Source organism: Lepidochelys kempii, chromosome 2 (genome assembly GCF_965140265.1).
Source record: "Lepidochelys kempii isolate rLepKem1 chromosome 2, rLepKem1.hap2, whole genome shotgun sequence".
NCBI classification, from domain to species: domain Eukaryota; kingdom Metazoa; phylum Chordata; order Testudines; family Cheloniidae; genus Lepidochelys; species Lepidochelys kempii.
Window position 1 is genome coordinate 69361188 of NC_133257.1, and position 20106 is coordinate 69381293.

General features: G+C 40.6%; 1 protein-coding gene across 1 annotated transcript in view; it reads right to left on the bottom strand.

The window, feature by feature from the left end:
* RP1 (RP1 axonemal microtubule associated) overlaps positions 1–20106 on the bottom strand; it is a 295171-nt gene that overhangs the window by 42080 nt on the left and 232985 nt on the right. The window contains exons 44-47 of the mRNA XM_073329615.1: positions 12231–12483; positions 9125–9360; positions 6589–6715; positions 4594–4742 (exon numbers count right to left, since the gene is read on the bottom strand). Of these exons, the coding sequence (XP_073185716.1) occupies positions 4594–4742; positions 6589–6715; positions 9125–9360; positions 12231–12483 (765 nt within the window). The remainder of the gene's footprint in view (positions 1–4593; positions 4743–6588; positions 6716–9124; positions 9361–12230; positions 12484–20106) is intronic.

Genomic DNA, 20106 nt, shown 5'->3' on the forward strand with positions numbered 1-20106 from the left:
TGATATGTACTGAACTTCAAAGACAGCATTATAGTGTAAATATTGTAAATGGTGGGAATGTAGAACTGAAAGGGGGAGATGTAATGAAATGATAACCTGTATTATACTGTTCAACCACTAGGTGGCCCTGTGTGTAAAACAACTTATTTAAATGAATCTCAGCCATACTTTACGGAACACAAAAGGATCTGATTATGAACAGATCATGGTGTGTGTCAAGGTTCCTCCCCCACTCTGAACTCTAGAGTACAGATGTGGGGACCTGCATGAAAAACCTCCTAAGCTTATCTTTACCAGCTTAGGTCAAAACTTCCCCAAGGTACAAAATATTACACCCGTTGTCCTTGGACTGGCCGCTACCACCACCAAACTAATGCTGGTTACTGGGGAAGAGCTGTTTGGATGCGTCCTTCCCCCCAAAATACTTCCCAAAACCTTGCACCCCACTTCCTGGACAAGGTTTGGTAAAAAGCCTCACCAATTTGCCTAGGTGACTACAGACCCAGACCCTTGGATCTTAAGAACAATGAACAATCCTCCCAACACTTGCACCCCCCCTTTCCTGGGAAATGTTGGATAAAAAGCCTCACCAATTTGCATAGGTGACCACAGACCCAAACCCTTGGATCTGAGAACAATGAAAAAGCATTCAGTTTTTTACAAGAAGACTTTTAATAAAAAATAGAAGTAAATAGAAATAAAGAAATCCCCCCTGTAAAATCAGGATGATAGATATCTTACAGAGTAATTAGATTCAAAAACATAGAGAACCCCTCTAGGCAAAACCTTAAGTTACAAAAAAGATACACAGACAGAAATAGTTATTCTATTCAGCACAATTCTTTTCTCAGCCATTTAAAGAAATCATAATCTAACACATACCTAGCTAGATTACTTACTAAAAGTTCTAAGGCTCCATACCTGGTCTATCCCTGGCAGAAACCAGCATACAGACAGACACAGACCCTTTGTTTCTCTCCCTCCTCCCAGCTTTTGAAAGTATCTTGTCTCCTCATTGGTCATTTTGGTCAGGTGCCAGCGAGGTTACCTTTAGCTTCTTAACCCTTTACAGGTGAGAGGAGCTTCCCCCTGGCCAGGAGGGATTTCAAAGGGGTTTACCCTTCCCTTTATATTTATGACAGTGTGTGTGACATTGCACTCCATATGTTTTACGGAAATATGCTTATGAGTATAAATATGAAATATGCTTTATGCAAAAGGTCTCTTGCAAGGTATCATAACAAAGGTTATAAACTACTGAATATGTCCCTCCTATTTGTATGCATGTATCATTCTTGTATCTAAAGCTAGAAATACGAAGTATAACTCTGAGGTCCTACTGAAATTATGCAAAGTGTGGACCATTAATGGTGGTTTAGAATCTTGATGGATCCCATTGACTAGGACAATTAGTTGTAAATGGTCTATTTACCTGCAAGCCTTCCTGTGTACGTGTGGGCCCACCCAGGAAGAATGGAGACTAGGGGTCTTACAGTGACATATGACCATGTCACATGATATTGGAATCCATCTTAAATCTGGTGCTTTTCCATTTAGAAGGAGGGGTGGGGACCCAAAGAGACAAAGATTCCTGCCTTGTGCCAAAGCTATAAAAGGGGGTGGAGCAGGACAAAGGAGGCTGCCAATCATGAGAAAACCCCTGCTTACCACCTAAGATGTCTGCTGGAACTAACAAGGACTGTACCGGGGAAAGGATTGGGCCCAGACTAGGATGGAGTCTAGTCTGTGAAAGAAGCTTATTGGAACTCTCTGTGGGTGAGATATTACCTGTAATCAGTTTTTTAATATATTAGGCTTAGACTTGCGTGTTTTTGCTTTATTTTGCTTGGTGACTTAATTTGTTCTGTCTGTTAGTTCTTGAAACCACTTAATTCCTACTTTTTATACTTAATAAAATCACTTTTGTTTATTAATAAACTCAGAGTAGGTGATTAATACCTGGGAGAGCAAACAGCTGTGCATATCTCTCTATCAGTGTTATAGAGGGTGGACAATTTATGAATTTACCCCATATAAGTTTTATATAGAGTAAAACTAATTTATTTGGGGTTTGGATCCCATTGGGAACTGGGTGTCTGGGTGCTGGAGATAGGTAACTTGCTGAGCTGTTTTCAGTTAAGTCTGCAGCTTTGGGGGCATGGACTGGATGCTGGCTCTGTGTTGCAGCAGGCTAGTGTGTCTGGCTGAACAAGACAGGGTTCTGAAAGTCCCAGGCTAACAAGGAAAATGGGATCAGAGGTAATTTCAGCACATCAGGTGACAGTCCCAAGGGGATCTCTGTGACTGAACCTGTCACAGTATGCATAAGCAAGCTCTTTAGCCCAGGCATACCTTTTACAGAAGAACGTGACTGGCAGATGGAAGAGGGGATAGGATTTTATTAAAAGCTCAGGAAGAGCAAAGACATCCTCCAATGTAGTATAAGTTTCTGACCTCTCTGGAGTCTTATCCATTCCTGCTGACAGGGTCAGAGGAGGAAGGCTCTGCATGGCTGGAGTGCAAGACAGCAATGGTACCATCAGTGGTAGAAACCTCTGATCATGCCGGAACTGATGGATCCCAATTTTTTTACTTGGATGTTACCGGTGGAGATGGTGTTACTGGTATGGGGTCCAATACTGGTAAAGTCCTGAATTTATGGGTGTTAAAGTCATGGCCCCGGGACTAAGTGTTTAGGGGTTGAATGAACAGATTTGCTCAATTCAGGCAGAGTTGTGTTGGATGTCTTTGAAGAAGACTGAGAGGGAAGCCTGCTCTGATGTTTGTGTGAGCATTCTCTGCCTTCCCAAAAAGACCCTGATAGGGATGGTGGTCCTGTGGACATGGATTCCCCTGCAACAGTGTCAGACCTTCTGGCGGGAGGTGCACTCCATGTCAATTCAGGCCTATGTATGGGGGAAGCAGTCCCTTGGCCTGGATCTGTCTGAGGCTTCATGGCCTTCTCATGAGGTGTTTTCTAAGTCAAAGTTCTCTCACCTTATGGGTATAGCTAGGGAAAGAGCAGCAAATATCACACCCAGCCATGACATGGTGCCTCCTCAAGACAATATAAACAACTCTGGTGGTCATCACTGGCTGACAAGGAATAGGGGCAGGATACAGAGTTTGAAATCACAGTCTGTACATGCTCAGCAGAGACTTAGATAAAAGTAGCTAAATTCCCCCCAAAATTCCATCAGACTACACATACACCCCAGGACTTTCCCTGCAACTGGAACTCTGGGCTGCTATGGGCAATGTTGGATCCAGGTCTGGTCCAAGCAACTGAACAGAGAGCTGGGAGACTGTCTCCCCTGTGCTCTCAATGCCCTTCCCCGCTTCCCCCCGCCCCCTTGCTGAGCCCAGGTAGCCTGGAGGAGAAAGCTGCCTGATTTGAATGCAGAGGGGACACGAACTGGACCAGTGGGGAATGGGTGAGGGGAATAGGTTGGTACAAGAAACCTGTTGGGGGACAATGGGACTGAAGGCTGGTGGCGGGGACAGGGAACCTGGGACTGGAGTTGGGACAGAGAATGAGGCTGGGACTGGCTGAGCAAGGAGAGTGGAGCTGGAATCAGGGAAGGAAGACTGGGACTGCCGGGAAAGGAAGCTGGCACTGATAACTAAGAGGCTGTAGGGAAGAGGTGAGGGGAGGACAGACTTATCTGATGAGGACCAGGATGCTGGGGGGAACTGAGACTGGCTGGGCAAAGAGACTGGGACATGGAACTGGAGGATGATGACACTGAGATTGGATGAGAAACTCAGGAAGGGAAATTGGGCCTGGGAGCACCAGTGGGAATGGGGAATGTAGATGTGGAAGGAGATGACTGGAGGTTAGAGTTGGGGAGAAAGGCAGATTTGATGAGGAGGCAGAAGGGGGGCTGCAACTGGCTGGACAATGAGAATGGGCACAAGGAATGAAGGTAGCAGACTAGGACTTGTGCAGTGAGTGCGTAGAGTGAGACTAGGACTTACTGGGCAAAGAGACTGGGATGAAAAGTCTGAGGCATGGAGACTGAGACCAGGTAGGTGAGGATAATGGAACTGGGATGAGGAGCAAAGGACGGGAAAGAGACAGGATTGGAAAGGGACAGGTTAGAGGGGATGGGGTAGAAGGGGTCACACTTACAGGGAATGGAAAAAAGCGTCTGTGCCCACTTGGCCAGGAATGGGGCAGAAGGGTCTTGACCCCAAAAGCATGTTTCCTTCCATAGCCCGGAGTGGAACATGTGATTTCTGAGTCTCACCATTCCTCTGCTGTCAGCAAATATTCATGAGATTGACTGGCATGTAATTAAAGTCTGTATCATAATGTATATGCACAAGCAGCCAAATTAAGGTTGCACAGGTAACCTTAATTCTGGTATTTCCTAATTTTTGAGTGCTTGACTTTGCAATCTTAATAATGTTTTTAATGGAGTTCTATTGTGTGTAGTATTTACATCTGTGCATGCCTGCACCCACATATTTTAAAAGCCACAAGACATCACAGGCTAGAAACCAGAAGCCCTGACCAACTCTCAATCAAGTCAATCAGAATTGGATCAGGCCCTAGAAGAGCAATATATACTTTAGAAATGATAACCACACCTTTCCCTTGGTGAAAAGATCCTCTCCTTTCCTTGTCAATTTTCGTCTTCCCGTGTCTCCCAAGAGCCCTCGTAGAGTGACATACACATCTGCATCTGTTCCTGACTCCAGGGATGCAGCCGTAGTAATGTACAGAACATACTCTTTTACTGTTTGAGGGGGGAGGGAAAGAAAGAAGTATTGAAGCTTGGACATTTAAGAAATACATTTAATTTAATATATTATGATTATACTTTTATTTCTGGAGCATTCCTGGCCAAACTGATCTAAGTGCTGTGCAGAATGGTATCACTTATAAAACTACACCTTAATTAAAATAAAAACCCAATGTAATTAAAATTAACAATCAAAACAATTTTTGAGTTGGAAAAAGAGAATGAGAGTAAAAAGTAATAAACAGATCAATACCGATCACTCTAAAATAGCAAAGACAACATCCCTGGGAAAAATAAGCTTTTGATTTATTTAATTAATTTATTTATTTACAAGCATAACAAACATACAAAACATCCATCCTAAACTCTAGGTGACCTTAATAATTATTCAGAACCACAACTAAACATAAAAGGCTCCATTCTGAGCTTTGCTGAATCCATACTTAGCACAGTTTAGGGAGTGAGAGAGGAGGAAACACTTCCTTTGAACCTTGGCCACTGGTCAAAATGCACCCCTGCATAAACCAGAGCACCCCCAGGGCTGCTTTAAATTGTACCATTTTCAGTAATCCCTTAGGGTATGTGCTGCCAGCCGAGGATCTGGAGGACCATTGTATGTTCTAGTCCCATTCCTCTACTTCTAGCCAGCTCCCCCTCATTCCCCTTCAACTGAAGAATCTTTGGTTGTCTTGGTTAATGTAGCTTTAAGTGCTCTTTTTTGTGTCTCTAGAGCAATGCAAAAGGCATTCGGTAAGGGCTGAGGATCCGGCCCAAAGACAAAACCAGAAGCAACCACTACACTGATAGCAGGAGCCAATAAGACCCCATGTAACACAAAGGGATCAAAATTATGGAAAAAACATCACTTCCTGCCTAACATTACCACTCAAGCAATGTCCCTCTCACCAAAAGGTCCTTTAAAAAGAAGAGCTGTGCTGCATTCCCCGAAAGTCAACACATTTGTGCAACTTTGGAGCAAGAGTCTGGGGGAAAGGATTCCAAAGTCAAGTGGCCCTCATAGAGAATGTCCTGTCAATAGCTTCCTCAATTTTATATCAAGGGTGCTCTGGCATGAATACCTTCACTGATATTAAGTATGGCTATAGGGCTGATGTAGAAAGGTGATCTCTCAAGCAGGAAGGTCACAGACCATTTAGGTCTGATAGGTTATAACTAATACCTTAAGCTCCACCCAGGAAATACAGGAAGTCAATGCAGCTGAAGGAGTATTGAGGTAATGTCCTTAAGTCCGGGTACCTATTTAAGATACCGTTTTCTGCACTAGCTTCTGTTAATGAATGGGGGTTTAGGCTCAAAGCAAAGCATATTACAAAAATCTAGTCTTGAGGTGAGAGAGGCACAAATCACAGCAGAAAGTTTCTGGGGAAACTTGGCAATTGTATCATAAATGAGGAAGGCTTAAATTCCTAGGAGCACAAGCATATATGCATCTTCTGTGAGGTACTATATAACTTCTCCTTATCTAAAATTGCAGCACCAAGAGTAATTTCCCTTGGAATTTCCTTTGTTGTTTGGGAAGGGAAACAAAGTAATATTGTCAAGATAAAAATTAACTCAAATGAGTGCAACTCACAAGATTTTCAATCTTCTCAGTGCTCAGGTTCTGCACTTCTTTGTATTAGAAAATGGAATTAATCATACTTGGAAAGCAAAATGCACAACTAAATAAATGGACTGAGTTTCAAAACAGTGCAGAGGATTTAGTCACCTTAACCCATTAAAATGAATGGAAGATGTACGATGAAATCGCTTGCATTGCTTTGAAAATCTCAACCCTGACCCTTGAGCAAATCTTCAGTGTTTTTGTTAAGTAACAAACCTGTTGAAAAATGAAAACCAGCTCGGAGAACTGGAAGTTCAACTACTGTGCATCCTTCAGCATCTGTAAAGTTCCAAAGAAATGGAAATTCTAGAATTTCTTTACTTTTTCTATGTTGAAGTTTCACCTGCACATAAAAAAGAACATAAGCCAATCTCAGTATCTGTGTTCTGGGCTTCTCATGTAAACTGTGATAGATAATCTGTAACTTAAAGAGCCATGATACTGATTAGAGAAAAAGATGAATACTATTATTCGAAACTGGCCTTTTGAAACTGGCCTTTAACAAGGCGGAAGAAGGAAAGGTAGCCAATTAGAAAGTCATTAAGATCCTGTCAAAACTATAGTTGAAAAAAACAAACAAACCTATTTAAGGGAGTTCTGGGAAAAAATGAAAATGTAGAAATCTAACACATCAGTACCATCTGAATCACATGATCTTAAGAATATTTGTTAATTAGTGTATTAAATCTCTGTGAATTATTGTATAAATGAAATAAAGGGATGATAGTGAACAAAGAAAATTGTAGACTGAATTTTAGAAACAATCTTAACAATGAGGGTTATGAGATTGTGGAATAGCCACCCATGGTAAGTAACAGAAGTTCCACTGAGTCATTTAAAGCTAGACTGGAAAAAACACTTGAAAATATACAGAGTAATCCTGTTTTGACTAAGAGATGAAAAAAATGGCCTAATCTTTCATTTCTATATTATCTATCTCACTACCTTTGAAAAAAAATGGCCAAATACTTCTCCCACTAAGCTCAATGTCCTTGGTTAGCAAAAATCATAGGTATGTGGCATCATTATGTAGGCCTTCAAAGGGCTCCTATATTTTCCATGATGTGATAGAAACATTGAAAAGATTAAAAAATGAAATGTAGGCTCTGGTATAGAGTTAAACTAAAGAGAATTCTCTCTTTCATACTAATGTCTGTATGTCTGCAAAGTTTCTTGAAAGTCAGACCTCGCTTACTGTGCTTTCCTTCTTCAAGAAGTGGGAAGAATAAAAAACTGTTCTTTTATTTTGGCTAATATGTTCTCCAGAAATGAGGCATCTATTATAGTTATTTCATGTACTGGATATTGTACTAGAGTGATGTGAGATAGTTTATTCAAAAAACAAAAAATTATTTTTCAGTGCTTTTAATTACAACGATGAGGAGACTTTAATTCTCAGTCCTAATGTTAAACAGCAGAATGAAGCTCCTGACATTTCCCTGTATTGTGAGGACAAAAGCCCTAGACTGTGAAGTCCACTATTGTATAATTTAAATAAATAGCAATAGGAACACAGGACCTATCGTACTGGATCAGATCAGTGGTCAAACTAGACTAGTATCCTGCCTCTCACAGTAGCCAGTACTAGATGCCTCACATGAAGATCCAAGAATTCCTGCAATGGGTCTATGAGGGCAAAATCCACCCCTAATGGAAGGGAAACCCTTTCTAATCCCAGACAGCTAGCATTCTGCTTATGCCCTTTGTATTTTTAATCCTACCGAATCTGACTATGGATATTCTCATTATCCACATAAATGGTAGCGATCTTCTTCTAACTGAGCTTTGAGTCACTGCCATGACTTAATGAAGTAAAGCATGCTAATGGCTATCACTGTTTGTAATTACCAAGTTTCTATCCTCAATGCACAAATTTCCATTGTGATCCACCATGTTTTACAATCTTCCAAAGGCAGTTATAACTTTATCAACAGACTTACTAGATGAATATTTCATATGGAAAAGAAGATGAAATTAACAACGGGAGGAGCAGATAAATGTCAGGTGCTTCATCCTGCAGTGTAACTTCGCATATTTAGACTGAGAACTAACATTTTCCCACTTAATTTTGTTATGAAAATGAAACACAAATATTAATGGATTAAGGCATAATTAAAACTGAAAGTGGGGGGATTCTTTCTTATACCCGTCCTTTTATTGTGCCTGCTAGAGTTGATAAGGATTTTTTCTGTGCAGTGTAGTGCCATAGCAATTTTGATGTGATGTGAGGTTTTAGCTTCAGCATCTTAGACGTCAGAGGAAAGAGTGTCACTTTTGCTATTCATTTCTTTTTCTAGGATGCCAACTTTAATGGCAGATATTTTTGTCAAAAGGCATTTCCAGTGTCTCACTTCCTTAGTGGTTTTGGATCATAGGTCCATAACATGTAATAGCCAATTTGGAATTATGTAAACCAGTGGCAATAGTTATGAAAAGATAGCACTGGAAAAGCTATAGACTACGGCACCTCTGTTAGCTGCCCTCTAGAAATCCAACATAAGTTTACAGAATTTTTGTTGTTCAAACATATTCTAATAAAAAATGTTTTGAGCACATTGTGAAATCACTGCACCAACATTGTTAGCAGATCTACTTACTTTGTAAATAAGAAATGTTATGTATTTGAACGTAACTGGAAGCTGCTTCTGGAAATAACTGTAGCTTATGAAAAGAAGAGAACTTAAAAATAAAATAAAATAAAATAAAATAAAATAAAATAAAAGATCTGAGCTTGCTTTTTAGTGGTTTTTACCTCACGACAATGCCAGATCTCTCCATTTCTGGCATCTTCTATTTCCAAGCGAACTTTGCATATAGAGGTGAATTTCTTATCTAGTTCCACTGATGTCTGACAAATCTCAGGCTTTTTAAGGGATCCTTTGGGAAATAAGACTGGAATACTTGTACCTTTTTCACCACAAATAGTTAAAGACATTTTAGGGCTCATGCTTGAAGCATCACTAGTTGTAACAGTGACATCCCAAGTCCCTAGTGAAACAAATCAGTAAAAAATAATTAATTCATTAACTGCACTTAATATCCAATATAGTACAGATGCTTGTAGCACGGTGAGTGAGTGAATGACTAACAATTGACTTTCATTTTCTCATTGAACCAGAATCTAGAAATTTGTTAAACTCATTCATTATCATTCACTGAGTATACACAGAAATCCTAGATTAGAGCTTTGACCTTTCTACCAGAGGATACCAATTATCAATCTTTTTCACTGGATTTCAACTGTTCAAGTACCCACTTAAACTAGACTCTTGAAATTTGGTAGGTATGTTCATTCACCAGAGGCCACTGAGAAACACCCCTGACTCCACATTTGACATTTTTATTTAGGTCACCACAGGACATCAAGTCCTTCTTCCACAAGGTGGTCATATTAGTTACTCTCCAATTTGAAGAAATCATGGTCTTTTGGGTTCAGCAGTTACACTGATCAGATTTTAACAGATGTGTTGTTCATATTGAGACTCCTAAATATGGCCCCTATTCAGGAAATCATCTGTATTCAGGACAGCATATAAGCATGTGCGTAACATAAAGTTAAGCATAAGTACTGTCCTAAATAGTGATGGACTTGAGCATGTACTTTCCTGAATTGAGGCCACAGAAAACACTCAAAGCAGTAGCTGAAACAAGAGATATAAAAGAACTGGAAGATTTCACTGGATATTGAAAAGGAATAGTAATTACTCTTCAAACCAAAGGGGTAGCCTTTCACACTCAAACTCCCACTGAAATCAACATCAGTTTTGGGTGCAGAGGGAATGCAGGATGAGACATCATAGGTTCAAAGTTAACAGTAAAATTTTACTCTAATATGAGACACCACCATTTGGTTTGAATTAACTTGTTTAATTTTTGTAATTAAGCCCCCAAACTGCATCCCTATGGGGAGTCCCACTGACATCAGTGGGACACCACATGCTGGCCGAGTGCATTGATGGATCAGGGCTTAAGGCTGTATGTTTGTCATGGCCATGATTTCTATGAAAATAAACTTGACTTTTGAAGAGCTTTTTGGTCACCTGGGCTGGCCCACTACTGAGTATGATTCAATTACTTTTTTAATTTGGCTCTGTATATGCCCAGTGAGCTAGAGTATGGATTGAACCATTTAAAATCATTTTATTGTAAAATAAAAGAACTTTGCTGAAAATAATTCAGTCAATGACGTCCTGTTTTTATTCTCAGAATTTCCCTGAAAGCCAGACTAGGCAGCCTTAACACAATAGGATAAATCCTGAGCTGGTGTAATTTATCATGTTTCTATTAACATCAATGGAGCTATGACTATATCTATATATGTACATAGACATAAATGGAGCTAGATTAGTTATACCACCCAAGGATCGGCTCCCATGAGTTCAAATGTACAGACTTCAGTGAAAGAGAAAATTAGCTTTAACACATTCTTAAAATCATCCAAAGTAGCTTTTCTATAAATTAAGATGTTGTGATTTGAAGGCTGACACAGCCAACTTTATCAAAGCTACAAATAAATTAAACCAAAGATAGCAATGAAAAGTGAATGAAAGTTAAATGAAAATTTCCTACATCTCCACTGGCACATGGAATGTTGTTTTTAGACCTTATGGTTATTAAAATACTGAATGTTACTCGTCATGGACTTTGGGAACTATTGGTAATTCTCAATCTGGATTTGGGGGGATAATGTTACACTCTGTAACAACATAAGAAGGCAGGTCCTTCTTATGTTAAAAATGGCAACTATATATTGATGAATTCACTGAGGTTTAGGAGGTCAGTGTTTGTAACTGCTGGTCCTACACTCATGTTTCCAAGATATTGAAAAGGAATAGTAATTACTTTTCAAACCAAAGGGGTAGCCTTACACACTCAAAATTCTCACTGAAATCTGCAGCAACATTTCTCTGATGTTCCAGTGTTCCCTTAAATTATGACAGAAATCTGCCTACTGTACCAAAAGCATGCAGCTCAGACTGAAGGATGTACATTTTGCTTCTCTGTGCCTATAACAAACACAGCTAATGTACACAAAATACTCAGAGCATAAAATGGAACATCCATAGGTCACAGCATGTGTATAAAGTAACCTAAGTTCTATTAAAATATTGCAGTTTTTGAATGCAATTTCTAATATTCAGATTGGTTAGGTCTGGGCATGGAGTCTTGTCTGTCATTTGTGGTTCAGATGCCATAAATGGACCCTGATCAATATGTTACTCCCTTCCAAAAGAGATTATGGGAGAGAGCCAGGTATAGTGATAAAGGGTTAAAGGCTTAAAACGTTTTCAGTGTCCAAATTCTTTCTGAAGTTTCGTCTTCTGTTCATTTCAAATTCTGAATAGAATTCTGGGTTCCACTGACCCCTAAGATAAATACCATTGAGAATTGGTACCACAGACGTACCTTTCAAATGAAAATGCACTGCAAACAAGAGCAAAGCCAATGGCAAACATTCACGCATACGGTAAAAACACTATGTTCTAAAATAAATGTTTCATGTCTCTTCATGTGACAGTGCTGCGAGAGCCTTCTGCTCTGCATTTCCCAACATATGGCACAACCTACTTTCTTTCTGCCTCATCAACTCAACACCGGTTTTCAAATTCAATCTGAAAACATACTCACTGAATAACAAATACTTCTTAATCTCCCTCTTTGTGCTGTTATTTTTTTTCTTTTAGTATTATAACTGTATTTACCAGCTTTGTACAGTGCTGGGGATACAGTTTGTACAAAAGAAGCTATTCAGAATAAAGTGGTACTGTATTAAGTCTCAATTGACCCATCCTGGGGAAAAAAAACAAAATACAATCAAATTAGAAGCCCGAATGTGTTTTGATGATTTTGCATCTCACCCTGAATATTTCCTGCCAACCTCTCATTTCTCACTTTTCCAAGAAGTCTCAACTCTCGTTCCATCCGTCCGTCACCAACTCCGCTGTCTAACCATTGCTGGCATGAGAATACATATTGGCAGTCACTGTTGCCTGATTCTTGGATGGTGATTCGGTCCAGGTACCATCCAGCTCCATAACCCATATTCTTGTGTTCAGCTAGCACTTTGATTAACATTCCGAGGTCTACGGCTTTCACACTGAAGCTATTAACCTGATGGGAAAACAAGTCACAGTGAATTGCACATAATTAATAACACCAGTTATTATTAAAATGTATTTACCAAGGTTGTGTCAGGTAAAATGGATTCGTTTCCATATTAAATCATTCATTTTTGTGTTGGCACAACAGAACGATAGGGAATTAGACTGATATGCATAATAGGCTGATATTGACATTTGGAGGTCTTATTATAAAGGAAATATTTGGATCCTTGCGTCCGTATATTTTCCCAGTCTCTACCCAGAGAGTCCATCCCCTGGATTGCGAGGAACAGAGAATCTATCACTAGCAACCCTCGCTCTGGTGTGCTCCTCCCTTGGGTGGAGAGAAAGAGGGAAGCATTAATTTACTTGCAAAAGACCCAGGCATGTTGCTGGCCCAGCCCTCCCACTCCAGATCAACCCTCCCCACACCACCCAAATGGAACTCCATGGAGGCTGAGGAAGTGACAGAGGCCAGTACTAGGATGCACCAATTAAACAGAACTTTATCTTAAATGAGGCCTTTTGTTCTTAAAATGTTTCCAAGCCTTGTAGATCCTAAGTCTTCTTAGCTTCTAGAAGGGAGAAGAAGCCACATTATAACACCACCAGACAGAAATAGTGATGTTTTTATGACTGTGCAAATGAAAGACAACACAGACAGCAGAAAGTATAACTAAGGCTGTTCATGCAGGCAAATGAGAAGAGATGTGCTCTTTAGGTGTAGGGACATCTGTTAAAATATTGCTACAGCTACCAGTAAACAAAAACTAAATAGCAGCTGCACAAGTGCATGATGGGATGAATAAATTATGTGAGCAAGAGAATGAATATGTTCTGTGAGAGAACGTGAGTGGGAGGGTGGATATATGGGCTTGTGTGTGGGTGTCATTAAAAAAACAGATGGATAGCAGAAACAGACGCTATAATTTTACTTGTTGCCAACCACTGCACCACCAGGCAGGGTAACACAGGAAGACCAGAAAACATCAAAGGGAGAGATGATTTAAAACAAAATAATAATAGCCCAGCTAATCCATGCTCTGTGAGTGGGGGATTATTCACTGCAATTTGCTCAGAAAGAGGAAACCTCAGTTGTTATTCCTACCAGAGTTTTTAGGACTTTTGACATTTTTGTCTTGACATATCCTTGATCTTCCCCAAACAGATACCATGGCAAACTATAACCCTTAGTGTAATGCATAAGAAGCCTAAAATAGGAGTTAGCTGAGACGAACATTTAAATAACTTTTATTGGGAGCATTAAATCCTTTTTAAATTTTATTTTTTGCAGTTTCAAGACAATTTTTTTTGGTCAGTGTATATTACCCTTAACTTACAGAAACTAGCCTGTGCTGGTCATATTCATGTTCCTTCACTGCTAACTCTTTTCAGAGGGAGACCTATCATTAGCTTCATTCTTTGGGACAATAATTCATAGTCATTAGACAACAGTGGTCACAATCACCCATTGTTAATCAATGAATTATCATCATAATGCATTAAATTACCCACTTCCTCAGCATTAGCAAGAATATACTTTTGTCTTATGTCATTATCCTTCTTTTTTGTTATTTTATTTTTTAATCTGTGTAAAGACATTCAGATCTGTATTATACACTTCATTGGAAGTGTAATTGATGAAAACCAAAATAATTTTATTTAAATTAGCTTGCCTGATTTAGATTCAGTTTTAGCTAGACAAAATGACAATTTCCCACTCATTTAACCCATTAAACCAGTGAGATCAGTTAGCTAGAAAGAGAATTACTTACATAAATATAAACTAGCCTTACTTTCTGTAGTTTAATTCAATTGGTTTAACTTATTTTACCATGCAGTAATAATAGGAATTTGTTACAAGTAGCTCATTTAATTCCTTTGCATTTTACAGAAGACTGTTCCTCAATCTTCATTTCTAAAGGTGCATCCTTGCTGCGTCTTTCAAACCATTCTTTTTTCCTCCCACCCAGCTTGCCCAGCATTGCCCTTTACTCAGCCAAGTGAGATGAATTCCCTTCTTTCTTTCCATCTAACATTGCTCTAGTTTGCCATCAAAATTTCTGTAACTTCTCCTTCTGCTCCTCTTGATTCCATGTCTTCCAAGGACATATCTGACATAATCCTGTCCTTTCAGAAAACTTCTTGTTCTCTTTATACCTTTCATCTCTTTTTGTTTCACCCTGTCACTAGAACTGAATTTTCTGACAAAACTCTAGCAGGCAGGGTTACCTCCTGTCCAGGTTTTCCCATGATTGACCTTTTATTATTTTTTTGAGGAAGACTTCGGAAATCTCTAAATCTTCCTGAGATATTAGAAGTTCTGTTTTTTCTCTCCCGCCCCCCACATACACACAAAGGGTCACCATTGGTTTGCTGAGTCTGTGCCTGGGAGTGGGAGGAAGCATGTCCCACCTCAGAGTGGGGTGGTTGGGGTAGGGCACTGCCTGAGGGGAGGCCAGGGATGAGGAGACTCAGATATTCTCCTCAGGCATGGGTCGATGGGGGGAGGTGAGAATAGCAGACTCATCGATGACTCAGTGGGGAAAGTGAGGCCAGGCCTGGGTGCGCTGGGCCCATTGATGGCTCAGTGCTCTCCCCTCTATGTGTTGCCATTTTAAATGGTAGAACATGCAGGATGTGTAGAGAACAATCAGCACTGAGCCCCACCCCCCACCCTACTAGTCCTAACTTCCCCCCCGCCCCCTATGTCCTAGTTTTTTGACCTTCAGAGGTGGCAACCTAACAGGGGTTCTCAATGTATAGGCTCCTGGCAATGCAGAAGGGCCTGGAAATCCTGAAACCCTGGCTTGATGGTTTGAGATGGGGCTTTTCAGGCTTCTAGATTCTCTGCACCACAGCTGGGAACTTGGCACTGCTAAGTCCCAACTTGAGCAAGGGCTCTTGGGGCTTCTGGAGTCTCCATTTCACAGTAAGGACTCCCCAGTGCCTGAACACTTCCCAATGCCTGGAGACTCCCCATGGGTAGCTGTCACAAAAATAAAGGGAAGGGTAACCACCTTTCTTGATACAGTGCTACAAAATCCCTCCTGGCCAGAGGCAAAATCCTTTCACCTGTAAAGGGTTAAGAAGCTGAGGTAACCCCACTGGCACCTGACCCAAAATGGCCAATGAGGGGACAAGATTCTTTCAAATCTGGAGGGGGGCGGACAAAGGGTTTGGTCTGTCTATGTGATGCTTTTGTCGGGAACAGATCAGGAATGCAATCCTTACCACTCCTGTAAGGTTAGTAAGTAATCTAGCTAGCAAATGCGTTAGATTTTCTTTTGTTTCATGGCTTGTAAAATAAGCTGTGCTGGAGGGAATGTATATTCCTGTTTTTGTGTCTTTTTGTAACTTAAGGTTTTGCCTAGAGGGATTCTCTATGTTTTGAATCTGATTACCCTGTAGGGTATTTACCATCCTGATTTTACAGAGGTGATTCTTTTACCTTTTCTTTAATTCAAATTCTTCTTTTAAGAACCGGATTGATTTTTCATTGTTCTTAAGATCCAAGGGTTTGGGTCTGTGTTCACCTGTACCAGTTGGTGAGGATTCTTATCAAGCCTTCCCCAGGAAAGGGGGTGTAGGGCTTGGGGAGGAAGGGGGATATTTTTTAAACTAAAATGACTGCAGTGGACATGTTATTCCTTGACTTTAGCAAAGCCTTGGACATGGTCTCCCACAGTATTCTTGCCAGCAAGTTAAAGAAGTATGGGCTGGATGAATGGACTATAAGGTGGATAGAAAGCTAGCTAGATTGTCGGGCTCAACGGGTAGTGATCAATGGCTCCATGTCTATCTGGCAGTCGATATCAAGTGGAGTGCCCCAAGGGTCGGTCCTCAGGCCGGTTTTGTTCAATATCTTCATTAATGATCTGGAGGATGGCGTGGATTGCACGCTCAGCAAGTTTGCAGATGACACTAAACTGGGAGGAGAGGTAGATACGCTGGAGGGTAGGGATAGGATACAGAGGGACCTAGACAAATTAGAGGATTGGGCCAAAAGAAATCTGATGAGGTTCAACAAGGACAAGTGCAGAGTCCTGCACTTAGGATGGAAGAATCCCATGCACTGCTATAGACTAGGGACCGAATGGCTAGGCAGCAGTTCTGCAGAAAAGGACCTAGGGGTTACAGTGGACGAGAAGCTGGATATGAGTTGACAGTGTGTCCTTGTTGCCAAGAAGGCCAATGGCATTTTGGGATGTATAAGTAGGAGCATTGCCAGCAGATCGAAGGATGTGATCATTCCCCTCTATTCGACATTGGTGAGGCCTCATCTGGAGTACTGTGTCCAGTTTTGGGCCCCACACTACAAGAAGGATGTGCAAAAATTAGAAAATGTCCAGCGGAGGGCAACAAAAATGATTAGGGGACTGGAACACATGACTTATGAGGAGAGGCTGAGGGAACTGGGATTGTTTAGTCTGCGGAAGAGAAGAATGAGGGGGGATTTGATAGCTGCTTTCAAACTACCTGAAAGGGGGTTCCAAAGAGGATGGATCTAGACTGTTCTCAGTGGTAGCAGATGACAGAACAAGGAGTAATGGTCTCAAGTTGCAGTGGGGAAGGTTTAGGTTGGATATTAGGAAAAACTTTTTCACTAGGAGGGTGGTGAAACACTGGAATGCGTTACCTAGGGAGGTGGTGGAATCTTCTTCCTTAGATGTTTTTAAGATCAGGCTTGACAAAGCCCTGGCTGGGATGATTTAGTTGGGGACTGGTCCTGCTTTGAGCAGGGGGTTGGACTAGATGACCTCCTGAGGTCCCTTCCAATGCTGATATTCTATGATTCTGGGGGAAGACATCTCCAAATGGTCTCTTTCCCTGTTCTTTGTTTAAAACGCTTGGTGGTGGCAGCATACTGTTCAAGGACAAGGCAAAGCTTGTACCTTGGAGAAGTTTTTAAGATAAGCTGGTACGAATAAGCTTTGGGGGTCTTTCATCTAGGTTCCCACATCCGTACCCGAGAGTTCAGAGTGGGGAAGGAACCTTGACAGTAGCCCTGGGGGAGTCCCCCAGAGCTGGAATCCAGAGCAGTCAACTGGTCTGCTTTGTTTAGAAAAAAAATTGAACCCATACTGTTTATTTTTTAAACTAAAATGACTGGAACGTTCTTTCTGCAGGAAATGTCAACACTCCTAGTTTTAATTCCAAACCAAAACCAAAACTTTTTCTAAATGTCAGAATTTCCTGTGGAGTAGAAATTCCGAGATCCATTCAGGTTTGCCTTTCACTCCAGGCTCATGCCCTATGTTACAGACATTGTTATTAACCTCTTTTCTTGTAGTATCTTCCCCAGTTCTTTAAAAATCTGCCACTGCCCACTCCCTAATAAAACCTTCCCTTGAATTTGAAATTGAAATTCAGAGCTTGAGGAAAACACTTTGTCTGATCTCTTCAATGACATGTAAATAAGAACATAAGAATGGCCATACTGGGTCAGATCAATGGTCCATCTAGCCCAGAATTCTGTCTTCTGAGAGTGGCCAGTGCCAGATGCTTCAGAGGGCAAGAACAAAAGAGAGCCATTATCAAGTGATCCATCCCATCATCCAGTCCTAGCTTCTGGCAATCAGAGGTTTAGGGACACACAGAGCATGGGGTTGTGTCCCTGGCTATCTTGGCTAATAGCTATTGATGGACCTATCATCCATGAACTTACCTAATTCTCTTTTGTAGTTGAGGCTCACCTCCAGGCTATGTTGTTGCAAATTCTTATAACCTTTAGGGAGGCAGAAATTCACCCAGGAATTGCTCCAAAATGCAGGATCTTTCAACCAGTTTTGTACCCTTTATAGTAATTTCATCTAGACCACATTTCCCTAGTTTGCTTATGAGAATGTCATGTGGGACTATGTCAAAAGTCCTACTAAAATTAAGATATATCACATATACTGTTTCTCTTCATTCACTAGTCCAATAAGCCTGTCAAAGAAGAAGTTAGGTTGGTTTGGCATGATTCGTTCTTGACAAATCTAAGCTGGCTATAACATATTTAGTGAAGACTGAACCAAATAGGGACTAAGCATCCCAGCTTTCTTGGTGTTGTCGGTTATTCGCTCTCCTTCCCTGCTAAGTAGAGGATCTACACTTTCCTTCTTCTTTCTCTTGCTCCTCATGTATTTATAGAACCTCTTCTTATTGCCTTTTATGTCCCTTGCTAGCTGCAACACATTTTGTTCCTTAGCTTTTCTGATTTTGTCCCTTCATACTTACTGTTTTGTACTCAACCTTGGCAATTAGTTTTCACTTTCTATGGGATTTCTATTTGATTTTCAAGTTGTTAAAGAGCTCATGGTGCAGCAATATTGGCCTATTAGTATTCTTCTTGCCTTTTCTTAGCATCAGGATAGTTTGCTGTTGTGCCTTTAATATTGTCTTTTTGAGAAACTCCCAGCTCTCCTGAACAACTCTTTCACTTGGATTTTCTTCCCCTGGAATCTTACCTGCCAGTTCTCTGAGTTTGTTAAAGTCTGTTTTTTTAAGACCATTGTCCTTATTTCTGATGCTCTCATGCCTCCTTTTCCTCAGAATAATGAAATCTATCATTTCATATAATTTCATGATCACTTTCACCCAAACTGCCTTCAGTAAATTCACAACCAATTTCTCCCTGATAGTCAGAAACAAATATAAAATGGCTGGTCTCCCCCATCCCGGGTTACTTCCTTTATAAACAAACAAAAAGTTGTCTCCAGTAAATTCCAAGACCTTTACTGGACACTTTGTGTTTTGCCATATTTCTTTTCAAACAGATGTCTGGGTAGTTAAAGTCCCCCATTATTCAGTGTTCATGTCACACTCCCTGTCAGTACCCGGCCTGGGCCAGGAAAGCTAATCATAGAATCATAGACTTTTAGGTCAGACGGGATCATTAACACACACACATTTAACAGTGGGTTACACTTTCATCTCCTCTTTATTGCAGTGCTTTTTCATATGATCTCCCCAGGTCCTTGTCCTCCAAACTCCAGTAGGTACAGAATCCTGCTGCTTGCCTTCTGACATGTACAAGCTGCGCTTGAGTAAACACCACCATCTGTTCCAAATCCATCTCATGATCCAATTCAAAACTGTCCAAAAAACCAGACCACCACCAGACGCTTTCTTCAGAATACCTTCTAGATCTTGTTTTCATGACTCCCCTCTCTGCTTCTTTCAATGCTTTAAAACTGGCCTCCTTTCTTTTCTTTCATGTAAGATCACCAACCACTGTTGTTGCAAGAACCTTCTCCACTGCAGGAAAATTCAATATGGAATAGCCTTCCCATCTCATTGATTCTCCATCTCCTTCAAATCTTAGCCAAAAACATATTTTCTCCCTTGCCTCAAGAAGTTTCTCTCACTCACTGACATTTTTATTTTAACATTGTAATTATTATTAAACTCTATAAAGAGCTTTGCAATGCAGTTTGCATGGAAGATACAATTCATAGTGCAGGCCCAGTCCTGGGATTTTGAAGGAGGAGGAGAGGAGTCTGGTTCTAGACAGACAGAAGAAGCGGTAAGGGGGATACAGGGACAGAATCTGTGATGGGGGTTGGAGACAGGATTTAAAAAAGAAAAGAACAGCAATTTTAAACTGGATTATGAAATTGATATGGAGTCAGTGGCACTGATGTCATTG